This window comes from Diabrotica undecimpunctata, chromosome 2, assembly GCF_040954645.1.
Source record: "Diabrotica undecimpunctata isolate CICGRU chromosome 2, icDiaUnde3, whole genome shotgun sequence".
Classification (NCBI taxonomy): Eukaryota; Metazoa; Arthropoda; class Insecta; order Coleoptera; family Chrysomelidae; genus Diabrotica; species Diabrotica undecimpunctata.
In genome coordinates, this window is record NC_092804.1 from 65875655 (window position 1) to 65900318 (window position 24664).

The 24664-nt window shown below is 30.8% G+C and overlaps 1 protein-coding gene across 4 annotated transcripts in view; it reads right to left on the reverse strand.

Annotated features, from left to right (window-relative positions):
- Positions 1–6328: 6328 nt before the first annotated feature.
- The window catches only part of 5PtaseI (inositol polyphosphate-5-phosphatase A), a 130959-nt gene continuing 112623 nt past the window's right edge, over positions 6329–24664 (reverse strand). The window contains exons 8-9 of one of the 4 annotated variants that reach the window (XM_072523046.1): positions 22774–22810; positions 6329–6643 (exon numbers count right to left, since the gene is read on the reverse strand). In XM_072523046.1, coding sequence (XP_072379147.1) covers positions 22792–22810 — 19 coding nt within the window. In that variant the 3' untranslated portion in view covers positions 6329–6643; positions 22774–22791. Of the gene's footprint in view, positions 6644–20379; positions 22811–24664 lie in introns of those variants that run through there. The other 3 variants (XM_072523047.1, XM_072523048.1, XM_072523045.1) reach the window with 3 other exon arrangements.

The window sequence follows — 24664 nt, forward strand, 5'->3', positions numbered from 1 at the left end:
TGCAATGATAGAGGTTGCGATCTTAACGATACGATTTATAAAATAATATATTCTCTGGTGAAGCAACTGTCTTCATTAACGGAATTGTACATAATTGTAGATATTAGTAAAGTGTAATTCTTAAGGTAGCTCGGATATTTTCAAACGAAAAAAGTATTTTTCATACCTTTTAATTTAGAAATTGTATTCTGATAAACCCAACGATGATATTTGATTACAAGAGAATGATATTCCATCTCACTATGCTGTTGGGATGCTATTTAGACAAAGTGTTTACTAGAAATGGGATTACACGATTTCGTTTTATCGAACGGCCCCACGATCACCTGATATCAATCTGCTAGACCAATATTCAAGAATTAAAAAATAGAATAACTGCAGAGATAAGAAGAATAAAGCAGACAGGTGGCAAAATGTTTTAAATATTGGATGGTTTACTGTTTAGCAGCTACATTTTGAGCATCTATTATAAATTCTAGATTATTATAAAAAGCGAAGTCGAAAAAGTGAACATAGAATTGCATGCTATGGTTTTAAATGGGATAGACAGAGAGAGCTTAATTCATATCGGTAAAAGTACTACGTTATCTTCTTAGGAAAGGCTTGGTCAACAGGTTTCAACGAGTTCACTGTTAAGTCATTCAAATTCTCGGTAATACAAAGTTAAAGATTGAACTTACGGATAAAATTATTTCTGAAACTGTTACATTTACGTTATTTAGGGAATAAAACTATTCAGCATTACTTAGGTCTAAAAATATACACGTTTATTTATTTCAAAAACAAAATTCTCTATATAATTGGAAAATAAGAAGACAACAATATAAATATAGTCGGTTCGCTCGGCTTGTGAATATCTTGACAGAAACGTACAACATAAACATTGTTCTGAAGCTAGTTTCTTGTAGCATTTTAAAGTAATTACTATTTAAATGGGAATACGCCACAATTAAAGGTTAAAGTACGTTTATTGACGTTTCAATTTCCACTTCGGAAATCGTTCTCAAAATGCAAACATTAGTTTGTATTTTGATTAGTTTGTATTTCACTAATGTTTGTATTTTGAGAACGATTTCCGAAGTGGAAATTGAAACGTCAATAAACGTAGTTTAACCTTTAATTGTGGCTTATTCCCATTTAAATTGTAATTAACAAGCATTCTTACCACACCTTATTACTAACTGAAATGTGGTGGCCTTAGCGCAGTGGCATGGCCCGGTTTCGATTCTCGGCACTGACAAATTCTTGAATTTCTAATTTAACTGAGCCGCCACAGTGCTTCGGAGGGTACGTAAAGCTGTCGGTCCTGGCTACGTAAGTTTTCTTTCTTTAAGTCATGTTAGGGGCGCTTGCGCGACTAATTAACAAATGAAACATCATGAATAATGGGAGTGTAAATAAAATAAAGTCCCATTTAATCCTAATTTCTTTTCTCTTACTTTTTTTCATTGTGCTTATTACAAAACAAAAATAAATAAAATGAAATATCTGAAATGTGCAAAGTGACTTTTTATATATAATTCATAAAACAGTTTTTAACAAAAGTAAAAAATAACTTGGGTTAATGTAACATTATACATAGTTATGTCATAAATTACTGATTTAACACTTAGAAATTTTTAATATTAGGAATATTATTTTATCAACAGCAATATTGGATATTTCAGTTCATCTCATTAGTGTCTTTTATATATTTTATTAAAGGTGTACACAATTTATTGTGATACGATGCTTGCTAAATGATTATGTATACAGCGTTGGAAGTCGAAGATGTAAACGTGTAAGACTTAATATGCTTTAAAATGGGACAGAAAACATATATCGGCAACAGTCTTCATTACCTTGTTAGAAAGTGAACAAATTAAGGAATTTATTCTGCTCTATTTCTAAGTCATGAGCAAAATAGTAAAAGTTTGAAACGGAATATTACTTGTGTCACGGTTGAAATGAATAACACATGTTCCAGTAATCAAACGGCGAAGAAGGCAGGCATTACTTAAAGAACAGTTGAAGCAAAATGCAATCAACGTAGTTTGTGTTTTTATAATAAGCATTCAAGTATCCCTGTACGGACGGAAACACTCAGTGGCTTTCTGCCTACTAAGGTATTCAAATAATTTTCCCTTGCTTATATATATATATATATATATATATATATATATATATATATATATATATATATATATAAGAAATACAGGATATTAGTGACTGTCGATATAAAGAAAACCACAAGTTTATTAGGGCTGCCGTCTGAAGGTTGGCCGAGATGTTAGAGAAACACTCTTTTGACTTTTTGTCGAGCTTTCGGAATGGTTTTATTCCTTTTTCAAGACACTGTAATGTATATAAAAAAAATGTGTAAATATTATTATTAAAAATAAACTTTGACACTCAACATTAAAAACACAAATTTTAAACAACACAACACACACTTAAATTTGTGTTTTTAATGTTGAGTGTCAAAGTTTATTTTAAATAATCTCAACGACTGGTAGGTTGCACAATATTTACACTTTTTTTCATATATACATTACAGTGTCTTGAAAAAGGAATAAAACCATTCCGAAAGCTCGACAAAAAGTCAAGAGTGTTTCTCTAACATCTCGGCCAACCTTCTGACACTGCAGCCCTAATAAACTTGTGGTTTTGTATATATATATATATATATATATATATATATATATATATATATATATAAAAGGTACATGCAACACTGAATGACATAGCTATTCCCACCCATTGTTTTTTTAAATAGGGTTATTGAAGTGACATTACATAAAATTCGAAGGTTTTTTGTATCGTATCGTATTCATATCTTTTGCTCTTTGACGTATCCCAGCGCGGTTACCGATATAAAATATACTCTATTTGTCCCATTTGGGACCATAACATTAAAACCTTGTTAAATCTTATATGTTCGCTTCCTGAACTTTCAACGGTGTATGTATAATATGTATTTAAAGATATGTATATATGTATTTTAAGGTCACTAAGAATTTCACTTATAAATCAGAAAACATCACTTATAAAAATTATTTGCAATCATAGAGCTTGGTGAGTCCTAGCTAATGAGTGATAGTTATCGATGCTCTCGCCTTAGGGTTGCCTTTTTGAGTGACATATTCACTATCGGTCGTATGTCAAACGAAATGAGATTCGTTATTTATATTTTGCAATAAAAATATCGTAAAAAGTGATCAAAGAGATCTATTACTGGCTTAAACCATATTTATTTTAATATACTAGATTTAAAATCAAGCATCGTCGTATTCGAGAACGAAATAATAGGATGAATATTAGTGATCTATTTAATAATGGCAGTTTTTATTTAACTATAATTTAATCAACCTCACGTTAATCGTATTTAATAGTGAAATTATGATTGAGATATAACACTCCTAGCCTTTTTTGTTTTTTGATTTTGAGGTTAATTTTAGATAATAGTATTAAAATGGAGAGTCGGACAGATAACCTATCAAGTACATAAAAATATATTTTTCGCATACTTTTTTGAATTTTTTTCGGACTTTTTTAGAGTCTCGATTTATACGAGTAATTCTAGTAGGTCATTATTCACTTTGATTTTTTTTTTCATTAAAGTGCTAACGATTTATCTGAAATTATGACATAACTAAAATTTTACGGAAGATCTGTCTCTTTCCTATTTAAAATATTTTTACCAAGAATCGAGAAACAATTCACATCACCGTTTTCCAAAACAAAACAAATTTAATGAAAACAGTAGAATACCTTCGTACAACTATTTTCAAAATGAAGAGAACATTAGAATAATTACAATACTCTTTGTAATTTTCCAGTAAAGGAAAATATATTATGTTATTTATTTACTGTTAGATCTATATTCTGGTTAATTTTAAATTTAATAAATTTGTAGTAGCATTACCAATCAAATATATAAATATTGTTCTGAAGCTATTTTCTTGTGGCATCTTAAAGCAATTACTGTTTTAATGGGAATAAGCCACAATTGAAGTTTAAAATAAGTCTATTGACGTTTCAATTTCCACTTCGGAAATCGTTCTTAAAATACAAACATTAATAAATTAAACAAATTTTGGTTTTTGTTACTTGGTGAAAAATTCTTCTAATAATTTAATTTTATTGTGACTTATTTATATTGACAATTATGACATATTATACATTTTAAATAGACGCCAATATTGCTGCGTTGCGTTCCTGGGACGACTTTATTGTGAGATAGTTCATTCGATTACATGAAATCAACTTTAACTTGAGAATATCCGTCAAAAAAAATCATAGCACGTGATTTTAAAAAGACAACCACGTGTCATGATGACAGTAAAATTCTCCTGTTAGTGATTCCATAGTAAATCATGAGGAAAAAACAAGGAAAAAAACCTCATAATTCTATCCCGATACGGTAAGTATTTGGTCTTATATTTAGTGTACTCTCGATAAATATGGATACGAGACACAGGTGTATAGAAAACCAACACACAACAACAGATATCTAAATTACAAATCAAATCACATCAATATTAAAATGGAATCATTAAATCCTTATACGATAAAGCCAAAATTACTTGTTCTAACGAAAATTCGTTCTTAGAGGAGAAATATTCTTAACATCTGTTTTTTTTAAATGATTATCCTTAATCGTTTATAATAAGGAATTTTCAACAATCGACCGAATAGAACAGAATAACTTAGAACAAGATTCTACAGCATACACAAGGAGTAATACGAGGAAAATAACAATACCATACATAAAAAGATTATCAGAAAAACTTAAAAAAAAATAGGAAATAAATTCAATATTTCAACAACATCCAAGATAACAAACACATTGAGAGCTATTTTATTTAAAACTAAACCTAACAATGAACAAGAAAGAACAAAGAATTGTATCGCAAATTCCTCGGCAGAATGCAGTAAGATCTGGTTACCCATATTAAAAGAGAAAGTTAATAAAATGAAAATATCACTATTAGTAAATCAGGAGGATACAGCATTTATGTTCTTTTAAATAACATACAAATAAAATCAGAGTTTAAAGACTAATCACATGCAATGATTTTTCTGACAATATTCTCAAGTTAAAGTTGATTTCATGTAATCGAATGAACTATCTTACAATAAAGTCGTTCCAAGAATGCAACTCAGCAATATTGGCAGTATCATTTTATATAATAAATATCGGAATTGTCAATATAAATGAGTCAGATAAAATTAAATTATTACAAAATTTTTTCACCAAGTAACAAAAAACAAAATTTGTTTAATTTATTAATGTTTGTATTCTGAGAACTATTTCCGAAGTGGAAATAACGATTTCCGAAGTGGAAATTTAAACGTCAATAAACTTAATATTAACTTCAATGGTGGCTTATTTCCATTAAAATAGTAATTTTAAACATTGAAGAAGGGTAAGCGATACTGAATTATTTAATAGGAGAACAATTTTTAATAAATCAACGCAAATTATGGTACATGCTGATCCCTAACACAGAACTAAAACTGAATGAGCTTTTTTAACTGCCGAAAAAATATGGTGATAATAAAAGAAGAAAAAAAAACTATTGATATCGATTTCGAAGAGTAGAGAAAATAATAGATTTACCGGTAAAAGCTTTAGTGTGGAGAAATGCAACTTTGGTATGAACAAGAGGTTACCAGAGGTTACTCTGGATTAGCACCGGTAAGAATCTCATCTTATCAGGGCTGACATATATTTCAGAAACATCGATGAAGACTTGAGAACATTACTTTGAGATATATATGAAATAAAAAGAAAGCAGATGATAGGGATGTATTATCCTTCATACAAGTAGATAGGTTAAGATTGGCAGTACATCTGTTAGGAACGTATGAAAACTGCCCTCCTAGACGAAATTTATAATTAATGCCAGTGAAACATAAGAGTGTGGCAGGCCGGTACAGAGGTAATAGAATGGTAGTGTAGAACAAATGGCTAAACTAACTAGAAGATCGAGGTTAAACTAGGGATATAGTCGACGATCACTAATTTCAATTCAATTAGTATAAGTCGTATTGTTTATCGACTTTTGATTTGCTAATTATTTGATATTAATTGACTATTGCTAATAATCATCGACCATTAACTGAAACCTTTCATAGATTACTCCGAAGCGATATTTCCTATAGAAACTTCGATTGTGTTAGTCGAACGATAGCAATTGTTATAAATAACACTAGTTTCAACAAATTTTCAACAATGGAACTCAAATCTTTCCAGATTTTTTAAGATTATATATTTACGAAAATACATCATAAAACAATTTTATAAATATTTAATAAAAATGACTTACTTTTTATGTCAGGACAACACAGCTTCTTGTAAATAGTCTCCTCAAAATATAGTTACAAGCTACAAAGGTATTCTACTTTTTCTAACATAACATTAGAAGGAAAAACTTACATATATTTATACAGCAGTTTCCCTAAATATCTTTACAGGTTTATCGATATTTTGTATATAAATATACCGGGTTACCGTAGCGGGATCCATAATATCTTCCACCTTCTTAACATCCGTCAACTTTCCACCGTCGTTTTCCGTTTCTTTCAGTCCTAATTTTGGATCAAACACGATAAATTTTAGTCATGACTAATCAAAACGAATCTACAGTGCACAACAACTCTACAGAAAAACACAAATAAAAATTAAGAAAAAATATACAAAATAAAAAGTACAACACATGAGGAAATAACAGAGGAACGGAATTTATTTTTGAGAAGCCAACTGTAAGTAATTATGTCAATGTTATTATCATTATTAAGTATTTTAATATCTAAGCTATAAGTATATGTTCAGTACACACATCAACAATATCTATTTGAGTGTAGGCTTTCACGGCCATTGTTAACTAATGATACATTGTTTTCCGGAATTATAGGTCGTTGTCTGGAATTATTTCTTGTTGACGTTTTGTCTGCGACAATCTTTACGATTAGCTATTAGTCTTAGTGGGGAAGACAACTCCGATCACGACTTCATCGCCTTTAATAATCTCTGTCGCAGTCACAGACGAAATGTCTGCAAAACAATTTCAGAATTCGACCCATAGGCTTGGAAAATAATGTATTATATTACAATATATATAAAAATGTTATATAATTTTTACTAATATCCACATTTATTTCAGTAATTCATTAATTTTGAATATATATCGAAATATTCAAAAATATTTTGAAAACTTTTGAAAAACAATAATTTCTTAAAAAAAAACTAGTGGGTAAGTGCACATCCAGAAGGAAAAAGTCTATTTTTTAAATACTGAAAGTATACAAATTGTAGAAATAACAATGCAAATAAAATAAAACTACATATTTATCTCTTTAACTACTGAAAGCATGTGTACCATGGAAAGATGTCATTAGTCGCCATTATACATTATATAGAGCTAAAAACATATTAAAATTAACATTCACAAAAACAAAATATAAAAAATGAATAAACTTTTGAGACTTGCCTGTCAACTTAATTTAAGAATTTTAAACAATCGATGCGACGCGATCGTTTGCATAGATTGCAATAAATCAGTGATTTGTTTGTCTTCATTGGAGAAACTGATAAAGCCTTAGAAATATAAGGCGAATTTACTTTTAAATTTTTAAAAATTTAAAAGTAAATCACCCAAGATGGGCCTCTAGTATTTCTTAAAAAGAAATATAATATTAAGTACACCTAATTACTTTTTAATCATAGGGTTTTTACTTTCTGTTCTCTATGTGTCAGAGTTAAAACACACCAGTAAAAGATGCCATAAACTAAGTTTTACTATCTGTACCTAAATTTTAAAAATTTTAGAATGTATTTTGTCCAATATTTTAAAAATTTTAGAATGTATTTTGTCCAATATTTTATATTTTATATGTGTGTTATTAATGTTGAGTGTCAATGCTTTTACAAATAATCTCAACGACTAGTAAGTTGCACTGAAGAATTGTGATATTTTATAAATATTTACATATTTTTCTTATTACAGTGCCTTGAAAAAGGAATAAAACCATTCCGAAAGCTAGACAAAAAGTCAAAAGAGTGTTTCATTAAAATCCCGGCCAATTTTCTGACTGCAACCCTAATAAACTGTTGTTTGTTTGTATATATATTCTTAATTAGGGAATGTGGTTTTACTTATTAACTGCCACCGATCTCAAGGTGGTTTCGCATTTTACGCTTAAATATAATTATTTATATTTAATAGTTTTAATTTGGTACTGCGTGTCTTAGAGTAGGTCGAATTTACTTCTGAGCTAGCTAGAATAAACAAAAACGTAAGTTGTTGGTAACCCATTGACCTCAACGTTGATTTTAGATTACACAATGGCACCCAACATGGGGCTCAACTTCAAGACCCTGAATTTAATAACGTCTTTCTCTTTTAGATTGAAACTCAAACTAATATTTTTTAATTTTGATAAAGGCCATATCACGGTTCCACTGTGACCAAAAAAATAAACCTAAGTTTATTATTCCAATTATTATGATTTAACATAGAACATAGATTTCCAGCTCATTGTAGAACGTTAACAGGCTGATAACTAAACCACAGAAAGATAGCTTAATACAATAAGTGCAATTTAATAGCTAAGTCAGAAATAGTTTGATGGCTCTTTTTCTAGTTTAAGAAATGGATTGAAACTATAATATTAAAGTGACATTTTTTATATTTTTTCTACTGCTATTTAATGGCTAAGTCAGAAATAGTTGGTTGTTTCCATTTCTAGTTTAAGAAAAGAAGTGAAACTATATTGGAATGACTGTTTTTCTAGACCTAAATATGTTTACCTTCTGTATTAATTTTACGATATGATCGTGAATCCTTATTTAACACTATTTGTCTGAAGAGGTCTTAAATAATTATTTAAGTGCGAAAATGAATTAGTGAAAACCTAGATACGTTTCAGAATACTTTAGGATGTTATGAAACATTTTATAATTTGATACAATATTTCGATATTGTTGATGTATGTATTTCTTCATTAGCGAATCTACAAAATAATTTACCATAAATTTGAAGTAGTTGGATTCACCTGTCTAAAAATTTAATTTTCAGTATATAAAGTAAAATTATAAGGGTACAATTTGCCATTACATTTTTGATGTTAAAGAACCTTTTAGTAAACTGTTAAATTACTGGTGAACTAGCATTGTTGTGTGTATATATACAAGTAGTGCAAACGGTTATTCAACGGTTGTTCAATGGAAACACCATTAGAAGCTGTTAATATATTTTCTTCATTCAGTTCAAACGAAACCTCTATTAACATTACAGAATATGTCTTATTGCCTATAAATACCTTGCTGATAAAATACTCTCGACCTATTTGCAGAATCATCTACCTTTGTATCCGAGTTAAAACAACGTCCCTTTTCAACACGTTCATGTAGCCGTCATACATACTCGTGCACGACTGCCGGAGCCGTCATTTTATACATTATCCTGACGTTGTGCACGTGCTTGGCCTAATTTATCCGTGAATAATCTGCGTTACAATTATATTTACTTGCGTCTCTGGACAGCCAGTGCGAAGCCACGACTATATGCCGATGTAAAAATGTGTCTGTTATAATCAATGAAAATTAATTTTCCAGACTGCTCGTATGTTTCTAAGACTGCTTAGTTCTGAACTCAACTTGCTTTAAAACGGCGACGTTTATCTGCGATTTAGCTGATACCTAACATTACTTCACATTTATACTTTATTGAATTTTGTTTTTTTTTTTAAGAATTTAAAAGGTTTTATATAGTTCAAATGGAATTATAAAATAACTTGTACTGGATGTATAAGAGGTGGCAACACTGCTGAAACACATTAACTATCTATCAATAGCTGATGTTTTGTTTACTGTCAACCCGACCTCGCTTTCTGGTTTCCAGTACATGTACTCAGTAAAATGTATAATCGTGGTTGTAAGAACTCTGCTGACAGTTTTTGTTATACTTGTGATGAGACTGTAATTAAAAAACATCAAAAATATTACAGACCTTATGAAAAAGGTTTATTTCTTCTCATATTTTGGAACTAAACTTGTTGTTCAGGAAAAATCTTGGGACCCACATAAGGTAGGTTATGTTTGTGTTGGAAATGGTAAAAAAAATGAGAAAAAAGCCTTGAAGTTTACTGTTTCTATGGTATGGAGGGAGCCTCGAAACCACACTGATGATTGCTACTTTTGCAGTATTGATATTACTGGCAATAAATCGAAAAACAAGAAGGTAATAAGCTACCCTAACCTAATGTACGGCACGATGAAGATTTACTGGTCCCAGAACCTCCAAATGATTTGAATTCTGTTCGAACTGAAGTGTTTCCTGATGTACAGTCAGAGCTTGATGATCAAGATGACGAAGAGTTCCAATATACTACAGAAAATGTAGAGCCTAAACTGTTTACGCAGATCAAGCTTAATGACTTGGTTAGGGTCTTGGGTTAACAAAAGAAAAAGCTGGATTGTTTGGTTCTAGACTAAAAGAAAAGAACTCGTGGGCAGTTGGAACCAGCATATATGTGTATATGAAGAGAGAGCAGCAGTTTTCAAAAATTTTTTGAATAAGAAGGTGATTTAGTATACTGTTCAGACATTTCAGGTCTAACGGACGAGTTCGGTGGTAAATACACAAACGAACAGTGGAGACTGTTTATTGATTTATCCAAAGCTAGTTTAAAAGCTCTTTTATTACACAATTGTAACTCTTGTGCATCTATACTTGTTGGCCATTCTGTACATATGAAAGAGAGCTATGAAAACCTAGAAATACTGTTACATAAAATTGGCTATTCTGCTCATGGTTGGATGATATGTGACGTTTGTTATACGTCATTTTATTTTTATAAGTGTATAGGTATGTATATTACTGTATACTGCAAGCGTCTCGAATTTCGCGTCACACTAAATATTATTTCGGGCCTGTGCAAAACATCACACTGAGCGATAAGTATTCACTTAAAAAAAATCAAACCCGTAGAAGTCGCGGAATAGAATAACTACATCTCAGGAATAAATCAAATGAATTAAAATTTCTTGTCTCCAGAGCAAACAATTTTAATTGCGCATATGCGCCTCTAGCACATAAATGATTAAAAACTCAAAAAATCTCTTTTCTACAGTTTCCTTTAAACAAACGTAGTACACTTACAAGTCACTTAGAAAATTGGTTTATCGCCTTTCTTTTACGAATCAACAAGATTGGTCATTATTCAACTTTTATAACATCTTCATCTAGCAGTATTATCTATTTTTTAGGTAACTTAAAAACGTGTTTTCAAAATTTATTTTTATATTAGGTTCTTTAACATTTTTAAAATGTTAACTAATATTAGATTAACATATGATTCCAAGGTTATCTTTTACATTTTACATATAATGACAAAGATGATACTATAAAAGAACTTGTAATAACTAATAAAGTTGTGTGAAGGGGAAAAACGTTTTCAGAATATTTTCAACATTGGGGAATAAATCTACGAAATAAATACAAACGAGCAATCAAATGTTCGATAAAACATGTTTCCAGTTAAAAAATAAGGATATATGAAACCATTTTACAACCACTAGTTGAAAAATATACTGAATTATTAAAATATCATGAATAAAAGACCTAATTTTATTCCAAGAAACGCCGCTGCTTAATATAACATCACGGTACTATCTACGGACCATAGAATTCTAAAAACACACAATCAACTTCAATCGCACAGAAGAGGGTTTCATTGCAATGAAATAGGAAATCTCCACCAGACCGAAAATTCCAAAACCTACCCAAAACCTTCTACAAAAGGTAGATCATGATAAGCGGCAACTAGACCTTGAAGCAAATCATAGAATTTTCAATTCAAAACAACTGAAAAGCACAGTTTCGAATTCAAATGCTACCAGAATGACACATCTCGCCGACATGCAATTATTATGATTAAGAAAAAGAAGCGTTACGAGACATCATCAATGAGCAGAAAACAGTTACGATCGTAGCAGCACCGTCTTTGATAATGTGTGCCGCGGTTGGGGACAAAAACGAAATATATCAACACTTTACATGATTCCATGACTAATTTTCAGATCAACACGCTGCTACATATTCTCAACATTGCTGTATGGCATGAAGAGCTGGACTCTTACAGCAACACTAATGATAAAACTTAAGCCCTTTGAGATGTAGATTTACCGAGGAATATTGCGGATAAGTTGGGTTGATAGAATAACAAATAAAATAGTTTCACACCGAATAAAAAAGAGCACAGAAATAACAAAAACAATAAAAATTAGAAAGTTGCAATATTTCGGCCATGTAATGAGACATCGAGAGAGATATAACCTTCTACACCTCATAATACAGGGCAAGATCGCCAAGAAGGCCCAGGCCGGAGAAGAACTTCCTGGCTCCGAAATCTTCGAGAATGGTATCAAGAGACATCCGCTAATCTGTTCCTAGTTGCCGTTAACAAAGTTATTAATCGGACAGAATACTAAAAGAAGAAGAAGATAACTAATAGATTATTAGAATACCTTTATTAGGAATATAAAAAAAATCGTAAAAATATATTACGAAAATAATATTAGCAGGCCAATTAAGATAGCTTTTTATTCGCCACAACTATATAGACGGGTTTGACAGTTAAAACGTGTAGTGTGAGATATTACAAAAAGGACAATCTCATCTAGGAATTTATCAATTTTTTAGTGCAACTGTTTTTAAATAAACAATCATACGCTAAATTCATTATTTTATTCATAACTTAAAAACTTGTCTGTTTAGGAATTTGACGTCAACATAAAACTTTTTCAGAAAAAAAAAGATACACAAAATGAGATATGCTAAAGAGATATTAAAATCGGTTAATAAACAAAAAATTTATTGTAAAATGAACAACAAAATCGCTGTTTTTAAATATTGGTAATCATTTTTTTATTATTGATTAATTTTTTTTATATGTACCTGGTCTTGAGGGTACCATCGTGTTTGAATTATGTGCAAAAGATGGACATAGAGATGCCAAGATGGATTATAAAAGATGGTGAAATTTAATTTGTTTATAAGATTTTTTGAAAAATGAGCTAATGTCTAAGGCTGGTCCAAATAATTTGAGTAAATGGATGTCAATAATCCGGGGCTTATTTTATTCGTTAAGACATATGCTAATAACCTATGAAAAAAAATGTTTAAAAGAATTACATTTATATACACACATAATGATTTAATAATAAATAGCACTTATTACGCTTATACAATAACTCCTTATAATTTAGTTAAAATGAAATGGCAATAAAATACTTGGAAAGCTGGTTAAGAAATACGACTTTTTTAAAAAATAAAAAAGTCCTATGGCCATTAGGACCAAGATAGTCTTATTTTTAAATCACTGTTACGTTAATTAACAACATTAAGGGATGAAATTAATTATTCTTTTATAAGAAAAGTCGGTTTTTAACAACACTTTTAGCAAACAAAATTATTGAAAATTATTAAACAGGAGTGTTGTAAACAAAAAGTACTTTGCGTTCTGACTAGAATAAAAAGAGTGGAGGTAGCCGAATGAAGAGCCAGCCTCGCTATTCAAAAAATCTAACTCGGTTTCAAACTAGAACGCTCGGAAAAAAATTACAAACCTGGGGTTCTACTGGACTAAATTTGCTCTTACTTTTTTTAAACTAGGGTACAACGTTAAAATAATAACATTTATCGTATTTTCATTGCAAAATTATCCAAAACAAAGCAGCTAATAACTACGAGATGTACAAACCTTTTCTTAAGTCGCTTTTTATTGTATTTTTTTTTATTTAAAATATAATTATATTAAATAAATATTATTTATAAATAATATTAAATTGTTGATGATGAATTTAATATTATAAACAATATTGCGAGATTGTAAACAGTATTAAATTCATCAATTGGATTCGCCTTACATATTTATTATAGTCCGGGTGGTAATGGCGCACTGGCTATTAAAAATATTCTCATTTCATATTTTTGTACAAATTTACTTGAAATAGTCCTCTTATAATAAGTGAATGTTACGAAAAGAAAATTATAGTCAATAATGATTTAAGCAATGTTTTTAAAACAAATTGTAAAATTATTTTTTTTTAACCATAACAAGGGTATTTTTAGATTAACTTATTCATTCTGGACAAAAAATGTTCATAGTAACTTTTCTTTAATATGCATCGTTTTTGAGTTATAAACAATTAATAGTTATTTAACCAACAAGTGTATTAATGAGGGCGATTAACAATGAGCAAGCGCGTTAATGTTCGAGATTGTTAATCGCCATTTTAATTCACGAGTTCGTTACAAAACTTTTCCGTCGACCGTACTTTTCAGAAATAAAGATATCTTTTTTTACTTAAAAAAATTAAACTTACTTAAGTAAATAAAGAATTTTTATTTACTTAATGATAAACAACAATTTTTTCAGCTTTCATTAACTTTATTCAAAGTTCAATTTTCCTTAGCGGTAGTTTCATTATTGTAAACATTAATATTCGAAAAAGTACAATTACTGAAATTAAAGGAGGGTATTGATAAATGATTATCTGCTGTATAGCATTTTGACAAATTTATATTTAAGTCTTCTTGGACCTCTGTAAATTCTGTGAGAGAAGAAGAAGCGGTGGTGCTGAAGGAAGTACTTTGACAAGGTTTAGTGGTGTTTTGTCCCAAGAGTTTTTCAGCCGTCTCAAGTTTATTCTGCATAGAATTATCTGTCTCAAGTTTATTCTGCATAGAATTATCTATATAACCTTATGCTACAGCAGTCGATTTCCAGCCACCTAGTCTTTTAATAGCTGAAAAGTCTGCACCACTGTCACACAGTATTGAGGCGGAGGAACGTCTAAAACAATGCCCAGTGTAGAGATGCGGGTGCTCTAATTTTAAGAATTTAGCAATAACGGAAGGAATTTTGGAAAACGTATTTATGCCAACTTTCTGTGTGGAACATTTGTTATTTTTATAAAAAATGAAAAATCGTTTATGTGGTGTGTGTGCCGGTCTTAAAGAAATATAGTTTTTGATCGCATTAAAAATGGTATTTGCTTCGTTATCTACTATGGTAAATATTCTACTTGTGTGTGTTTTTGATACTTTTATTGTGACAAGAAACTTTGACCTTAAGTCTTGAACGTTATTTGTTTCTAATTTCAATAGTTCGTCCTATCTTAACGCACCAGCCACTCCGAAAATCAATGCAACCTACAAAATGAAATATTATGAAATGCGAGTATTAAATATATAAACTTAATTTACTGGTTTAGCTTTATCATTAGAAACACGTCGTTAGGAGCATCAGAGATGAATTTCTGGACTTGTTCTTTTTCAAACGTTTTTGATTTCTTTGGTACATAACCTGTTCTTTTTTCTTGATAAACATAATTAACTTATTATATTTAGATATATCAATGTTTGATTTTAAACTTAAGGTTGATTTTAGCATCGAATATTTGGGCCACAAACTTGCTATTAGTCCTTTTTCGGCAATGTTTGAAAAATATGTCAACAATACAGAATCTTAATATCGTATTATTTTTCTCTCGTCACACCATGCAATAAATTCCGCGTATGTTTTTTCGTACAACACTCTGCTTTTTTCAGGCAATAAACTTAAAGTTTCTGCCACTTCTGGTGGAGTTAAATTAAACTCTTCATCAATATCCATCTTTTGATTTTGCAAATACACAGAATTTTAAACAATAAAGTAAATAATGACATAAAATGACAGATAGTACTAACAGCGGCTACTTCATTTTAAATTTTTTAGTGGGAATATACATAGGTATATGTTTGGTTGCCTACACCACAGATCACTGCCAATCACAGAGCGTTTAATTAATTTATGCAAGCACTGTATGTTGTGTTGTCTATAATGAAATCGTTTAATAATAGAAAATCATTCATTAATAGGGGTCATTGTTCAATGATTTTGAGGGTGTTAAAATTGATCATAAATGGACGGTCGGCGGAAAAGCTCTTAAAAGGCGTGAAAATAGCCATTTTCAAGGCTCGATAACTCAGTGAAAAATTAATGTTTTTAAGTTAAGCAATCATCAAATTAAACCTAAAACTCCATTTTATCAGATCCCGATGAATTTTTAACAATAAGTTTATAGTAACCCATAGTTTTTTAAAAGTCGACTTCACGCCGCGCCGAATTCCGCGACCGCTATGTATACTTTGTCGAAATCAAATGCATATAAGATATTTAAAAAGTTATAATTTCTTATAATATATATATATATATATATATATATATATATATATATATATATATATATATATATATATATATATATATATATATTTGTTCAAATATAATAAGAATATATGGAAAATTGTTTAAAAATAACAATAAAAAGTCGACTTAAGAAACTTACGAAAAATTTGGACATCCCGTAGTCATTAGCTGCTTTGTTTTGGATAATTTTGCAATAAAAATACGAAAAATGTTATTATTTTAACGTTGTACTTCTTCTTCTCCTAGTGCCGACTCTACAAGGAAGGCTGGCTATAACCATTGCAAATTCGTCTCTATCTGCCGCTTTTCTTAAAAGCGTCTGTGTGTCCAACTCGGTCCAGTCGCGAATGTTTTTCAGCCAGGATATTTGTCGTCTACCAGGACCCCCTTTTCCTTCGATTTTGCCCTTCATAATCAGCTGCAACAACTCGTTGTAACGTTGTACCTGAGTTTAAAAAAATAAAGAGCAAAGTTACTCCAGCAGAACACAAGATGTGTTAATTTTTTTCGTGCGCTATATTTTGAAACTATGTTGGATTTTTTGAAGAGAGCGGCTGGCCTTTCTTTCGGTTATCCTCATTTATTTTACTCTAGTCGGAACGCAAAGTACTCTTTGTTTACAACACTCCTGTTTAAACAATTTCAATAATTTTAATTACTATTTAAATGGGAATAAGCCACAATTAAAGGTTAAAATACGTTTATTGACGTTTCAATTTCCACTTCGGAAATCGTTTTCAAAATACAAACATTAGTAAATTATTTTTTTTTTGTTTTAAAGGTTAAAATACGTTTATTGACGTTTCAATTTCCACTTCGGAAATCGTTCTCAAAATACAAACATTAGTAATGTTTGTATTTTGAGAACGATTTCCGAAGTGGAAATTGAAACGTCAATAAACGTATTTTAACCTTTAAAAAAAAATTAGTAAATTAAACAAATTTTGTTTTTTGTTACTTAGTGAAAAATTCTTCTAATAATTCAATTTTATCTGACTCATCTATATTGACAATTCAGACATACATTATACATTTTAAAGTAGATGACTTTAAAATGATATTGCCAATATTGTTGAGTTGCGTTCCTGGGACGACTTTACTTATAGTCGGTTCGCTATATTTACGCGCATTTCGGATTAAAAATTTTATTGTAAGTACCCAGTTTTAATTACCTTCTCTTTGGGGAAATATTAACTGGTCAAATGAAATGAAAAATAATCCATAACTTTTTTTAATTAAATAATAATGGAAAATCTTTTATATAATTGACAGTATAATAAGGAGAATTACTTCATTAATGGAGTCTAATGTGGCTAATATAAACCTAATAATAATTTTATATTACACTTCACACAGAAAATATGGTCTATGTATATTTGTTCCATGGAGAGAATTTCTAATGGAAAATAAAAAAAATTAACTTGCCAACAAAAATGAAAATCAGTCATTATCATCAAAAATATCATAATCGTCATCATCATCACTGTCATCACCATTAATTGTTATTATTATTGGACTTATTTCGTTTATTTTATTTTCACGAGTCCACCAATCTTCTATTAGTTTCTCGCACTTGAATATACAGTTGCACCACACTTCTGGAGTTACAATTGAAAGTGGCTTTCGCCAAGTTTCCCGAACTGCGTCGTCGCTATAACCGTTAGGCCCAATATGGTTGTCATAATATTGTTTTGCTATTCCCCATATATATTCGATGGGATTAAACTGGCAATGATACGGTGGCAGACGTAAAACTTGATGACTGTAACTTTCAATAATCTGATCCACAACAAAGGTTTTTGGTTTTGTGTGGATATTTGCCAAGCGTAATAATTCTGATTTTAAAATATGTTGTGTAAATGGTATATGTTCCTTTGTCAACCATTCTTTAATTTTATTAACAGTCCAAGAATTCGTTGGACTTTTGTTTAATACTTCAGAATGGTAAGGTGCATTGTCTAAAATAATTACGCTGGGCTCACTTAAACCTGGGAGATGTTTTTGATGTAACCATTTTACAAACATTTCTGTGTTCATATTATCGTGATAGTCACTTGATTTTGATTTAGATTAAAATATTAAATCAGCACCTTCTATAAAACCCGATTTCCCTCCTGCATGTAAAATTATGTGTCGCTTCCCTTCTCCATCAGTATGTTTGATAGACTTTACGTTATCATCTTGCTATATTCTCTTGGTTGCACCCCTAGAAAATATCCATGTTTCGTCTAAATATATAAAATTTGCCCTTTTTTCTTTTAATTTAGAATATTTTCTTAGAAAGTTAATTCTTTTATGCACAACAGAACTTCTTTCACAAAGGGCTTTTCTGTTATCCTCCTTTTGAAATTTGAAACCCAAATTATGTATCACTTGCCATAGACTTGTTCTGCCAATTTCGTCAAATTTTCTATCTTTCAATTCCGATAGAATTATGTTTAAGGTCACATGTTCCTTGTTGGCTCGCATTCGATAAATGGTATCACGAATTTCAAATTTTTTTCCATCTGGAATATGTCTCGTTTTCAATGATAGGCGAGTTTTTCGGTGATCTTCTTTCGGCCGTTCTTTATTGCGATTTTGTAATACTCCTCTTAGTTTGGTTTCACTAATTCCTAGAGCATCACATACGCGTTGTTGAACAGACATTACCGATTTTAAAGGACCGCCATTTTCTTTTTCATCCGTAAAATACTTATGTACACTGCAAATTAGACTATCTACATCTAACACACGTCTAGGCATTTTTAAGTATTTCCACCAAACATACAATGTCAACACTGGCAAAGAATCAATTCAACTGCAATATTGTAACAAATTTATACCTACCCTAATGATATTTTAATGTATTTTAAAATATGACCATTAATGCAATTTTTACCTAATTTTCTGGGAAGTCGTTTACTGCAACTGGTTATCAATGAGTTATTAGCATAATTTTGTTAATCCGAAACCCGCGTAAATATAGCGAACCGACTATATAAGATAGTTCATTCGATTATACGGATTATTCGGCACAAATACATGCCATGATGACAGTAAAATTCTCCTGTTAGTGATTCCATAGTAAATTATGAGGGAAAAATCAGGAAAAAACCTCATAATACTATCCCGACATGGTAAGTATTTGATCGTGCATTTAATTTACCTTCAATAAACACCAAATTCCGATTTTATATGTTTGTTATTTAAAAAACACTGGCAAAGAATCAATTCAACTGCAATATTGTAACAAATTTATACCTACCCTAATGATATTTTAATGTATTTTAAAATATGACCATTAATGCAATTTTTACCTAATTTTCTGGGAAGTCGTTTACTGCAACTGGTTATCAATGAGTTATTAGCATAATTTTGTTAATCCGAAACCCGCGTAAATATAGCGAACCGACTATATAAGATAGTTCATTCGATTATACGGATTATTCGGCACAAATACATGCCATGATGACAGTAAAATTCTCCTGTTAGTGATTCCATAGTAAATTATGAGGGAAAAATCAGGAAAAAACCTCATAATACTATCCCGACATGGTAAGTATTTGATCGTGCATTTAGTTTACCTTCAATAAACACCAAATTCCGATTTTATATGTTTGTTATTTAAAAAACATAAATGATGTATTCTCTATATGTTACTGACTTATATAAAATCATATAAAATCGGAATTTGGTGTTAGTACGGGATTAGTTCGGGATAGTATTATGAGGTTTTTTCCTGGTTTTTCCCTCATAATTTACTATGGAATCACTAACAGGAGAATTTTACTGTCATCATGGCTTGTATTTGTCTTTTTAAAGACGTATTACATGTTATGATCTTTTCTGACGGATATTCTCAAGTTAAAGTTGATTTCATGTAATCGAATGAACTATCTTATAAGTAAAGTCGTCCCAGGAACGCAACTCAACAATATTGGCAATATTATTTTAAAGTCGTCTACTTTAAACTGTATAATGTATGTCTGAATTGTCAATATAGATGAGTCAGATAAAATTGAATTATTAGAAGAATTTTTCAGTAACAAAAAACAAAATTTGTTTAATTTACTAATGTTTGTATTTTGAGAACGATTTCCGAAGTGGAAATTGAAACGACAATTAACGTATTTTAACCTTTAATTGTGGCTTATTCCCATTTAAATAGTAATTAATTTAAAATGCCACAAAAAAATAGCTTCAGAACAATTTCAATAATTTTGTTTGCTAAAAGTTTTGTTAAGAAACTTTGACTTTTCGCATAAAAGATTGGTTAATTTCAGCCCATAATCTTGTTACACTACGTTACGTAACACTGATTTAAAAAATAGGACCTCTTTTTTTCTACAGGTTGTAATTTTTAACCAGCTTTCCGAATATTGTTTTGCCATTTAATTTGAACTAATTTCTACGGAGTCATTGTAATAAACTTTTTTTATATAGGTTAGTAGTATACGTCTTAACGAAAAAAATAAGCTCCGGATTATTGAGATCCATTCAGTCAAATTATCTGGACTAGCCTTAGACATGAGCTCATTTTTCAAAAAACCTTATAAACAAATTAAATTTCGCCAAAACTATTCAACTGATCTGACCCACATTTTGCACACATTTCAAACATGATAAGTGTCTCAAATTCAGGTCAAGTTAAACGAATTTTAAGACATAATAAAAAAGTTATTAACAATACTCAAAAACAGCGATTTTGTTGTTCATTTTGCAATAACTTTTATGTTTATTAACGGATTTTAATTTAGCATATCTCATTTTGTGTATCTTTTCTGAAAAAGTTGTCTCTGGACGTCAAATCTCTAAATAAACAAGTTTTTATGTTATGAGCAAAATAATAAGCTTAACGTTTTGATTGTTTATTTAAAAAAAAATCCAGTAAAAAATTGATAAATCTCGAGATGAGAGTATTTTTGTAATATCTTATACTACACATTTCAACTGTCAAAGCCGTCTATAATACAGTTGTGACGAAAAAATGCCTATTTTTTTTTAACTTGATTGGTCTATAGAAGTTGGAAACCAAAATTGAAAAATACAAATAAGACAATACGGAGAAAAATAGAACAATTTTATTTACTTTACCTTTCTATCTATTTATATTTCAGACCGACTGAAAACCTTAACACCAGACCTTAGCCTGAGGGTTACACATACTTTACTTTTATTTATATTGATAAAATTTTTAAGAGTGTTATAAGAAGAAACATCTTAGGAACGCTTTAATCTGAGATATAGTGACATAGTAGTGATAGATAGACAAAAAATAAGTAAAATCAGTACCAAAAGCAATCAAGAAGTTACGAATATTTGAAGAAGACAATAAACCTGTAACTCCATTTTCCTATTTTGATCGAATCGTAAAAAATGGTAATAATTGTGAAAAAGCAGTTCTATCAACGGGTAGGAGTGACTAATTACATATAAAACTAAAAAGATAACACCTTATATATTTAAATTAAGTAAATGCCATTATAATGTTTATTAATAATGCCCATTTTACTATTATTATGATCTATAACATATATCACATTATTAATGTAATACAAAAATCCAAAAGCTGCTTTGGTAAAAGCATATATGGCACACCATCAGTCAAATTTGGTGTTTCTAAGCGAAACGTCATAACTGTTCCATTCTTATAGATTTTTCCTTAGAGTAAACACAAGTTGACGTTACAATGTTTTGTGTACTCACGCGAATGCCCTGCATAGCATTTGCCCAAAATTCCACTGTCTTTCCTCAATCTACTGGTGCAACACTGCAAGCATTATAATTTTCTACAGCGGTTGCAAAAATATTTCAATAATACAAAAAACAGATCTACAAAAAAAATAAAAATAAAAAATCACACTATAGCACAACAACTAGTTTTTGAGCGCGTCCTAAGTTTCCTAAACCTCCATCTTTTCTTTTTTTGCTTACTTTCTACAATAATAGGAACATCTATAGTCTCATCTTTATTCGATACGTCTTCAAAACAATCGTCTAAGCACTTCGTATGTGTTTCTTCATCAAATTCGAACCAGTCTTCGTCTGAAGAACTGTGATGACTTTGTAGTCGATTCAATGACTCTGCGCGAGGTGTAGATATCAGTCTAACACGTGTATGTACATTTTTTGGTATTTCCGACATAGCTCTTGTTCTAAACAAAAAATTTTTATGTTTATCTACGTCTACATTATCTGAAGCTGACCTCTTCATTACGTGTTTCGGTGATTTTGATTCCATACGCAATATGTTTTCCAACCTTGATTTCAGTTGTAAAGGAGACACAGATTCTCTTTCTTCTTCTATGCGCATTGGAGAATGTGAGTGGGAATCTACACTCTCTGGAGTATAGGGTTCGTGCGATAGCATGTCTTTGGTGATTGGTTCCTGCAGAAGTCTGGTGTCGAGAACAGGGAGTTTGTGGAAGCTGGTTTTGCTATAATCACTCATGTCTACTAATGTTATTTTAATTGAAGCGTACATTTGGCAACATTTGCATTTATCAGGCAAGCAAGCGAAAGGTGCGTGTTCACAACATACGTTTGTACCTGCTTTTTTCTTTAGATCTATCCTGAGATATACTGGCTGCAAAAAGTTAAAAAAATAAATTAGTAAAGGTTTTTACAAAAATAAGATGCAATTATTTATACATTATCTCACAAGTCAATACTAGCAATATATGTATATCTATATACTATTAACACTCTAAATCCTGTTAAAATACTTATAATTATGATGTATCTCGTTAAGTTTTGGAAAAAATGCTGAAAAAATCCGTCGATTTTTAATTTAAATCGCGCGTTCGGTAATGATTTTTGTCACAATACTGACAACTTACCTTGTTTCTAAAATTTATTATCGATTAGAAGAAAAGGGGATTGTTTATAGTTACGAACAAAACAATAATATATATATATATATATATATATATATATATATATATATATATATATATATATATACATTTAGTTTTATCAGACTTGCATGAAGCTACTAGCAAATAATTCGGGCTTTCTAGAGGTACTATAACTAACTGTAGTAGTACTTTTCTACCAAAACCTAGGTTACGTGATAACACATATTCTCGTTTCTAGGGCTATTACATTACGTTACAATCTGTTCGAAAAAAAACTTACATCTTTCAGGAAAAGTATAAATAAGGACTATTTCTGCGAGTTATGTTTAAGGCTTGTAGTAGAAACAAATCTAATATTATCACATTCTCTGTCCCTTTTCTTTAAGGGCACAAAGAAACATATCCATTGGTATATCGGTGGTCAATTCAGTACGTAGGCGACTAACGCATTCTGAATTAAATAGTCGCGTACAGACTGAAAGGTTGTGCATTAACCACCGATATAAGAATGGATATATTTCTCATTTTGTCTTTGGGCAAGCAGACGAGGTATAAATATTCCTTGATTGGGCATTAGCTATACACTTGTACTTAAGGATACACCGTAAATCACCTAGAGCGGCCAAAGCTATCTGTATCTGTAGAGTAGGGAGAGCGAGTTAAGTTCCACAATTGACCCATTGTACATTCTCCCAGGGAGCTGTCGTCCTTAGCTCATTGTCCATCCTGCCATTTTTAGGAAGGTGGACAAGTCACCAGGATTCATCTCCCTTATCTGGGCAGGTGTGGGTCAGGACTCGCCAAACGCGTACTCTCGTATTAACGATAACTCCGGACATTCACATAGGACATGCTCTACAGTTTCGTCTTCTCGTTCACACTTCCTACATAGAAGCGTGTCTACTAGCCCCAGTATGTGGAGGTGTTTGCTTAGTTAACAATGACCAGTTAAAAAACAAAACTGTCGAGCGTAGGTTTTTCCTGGTCATTTCCAAGTATTTCTTTGATGCTGACTTTTCAAGGTTACTTAGTGTTACCCTGGCAAGTCTACATCTTTGCCCTTCTTCCCATCTTTTTACGGTTTGCGTATGGGAGTGACATTTGACAATTTTCGCGACTGTTGTAGTTCTTCTTCTTCTTAAAGTGCCTATCCGTTCCGGACGTTGGCGATCATCACGGCTATCTTCACTTTGCTTATTGCAGCGCGGAACAGTTCAGTGGTAGTCGTGTTATACCACTTTCGCAAATTTTGAAGCCAGGAAATGCGTCTTCTTCCCGGTCCTCTCTTACCATTTACTTTCCCTTGGAGAATCAGCTGGAGAAGGCCGTAACGTTCTTGATTTCTCATTACATGACCTAGATATTCCAACTTTTTAGTTTTGACGGTCATGAGAATTTCACATTCTTTCCCCATTCTACGCAGGACCTCCACATTAGTAACTCTGTCAACCCAGGATATACGTAAGATGCGCCTATAACACCACATTTCGAAAGCTTCGAGCCGATTCATAGATGCAACAGTCAGTGTCCATGCTTCCATTCCGTAGAGCAGAACTGTGAATATGTAGCAGTTCAATAGACGG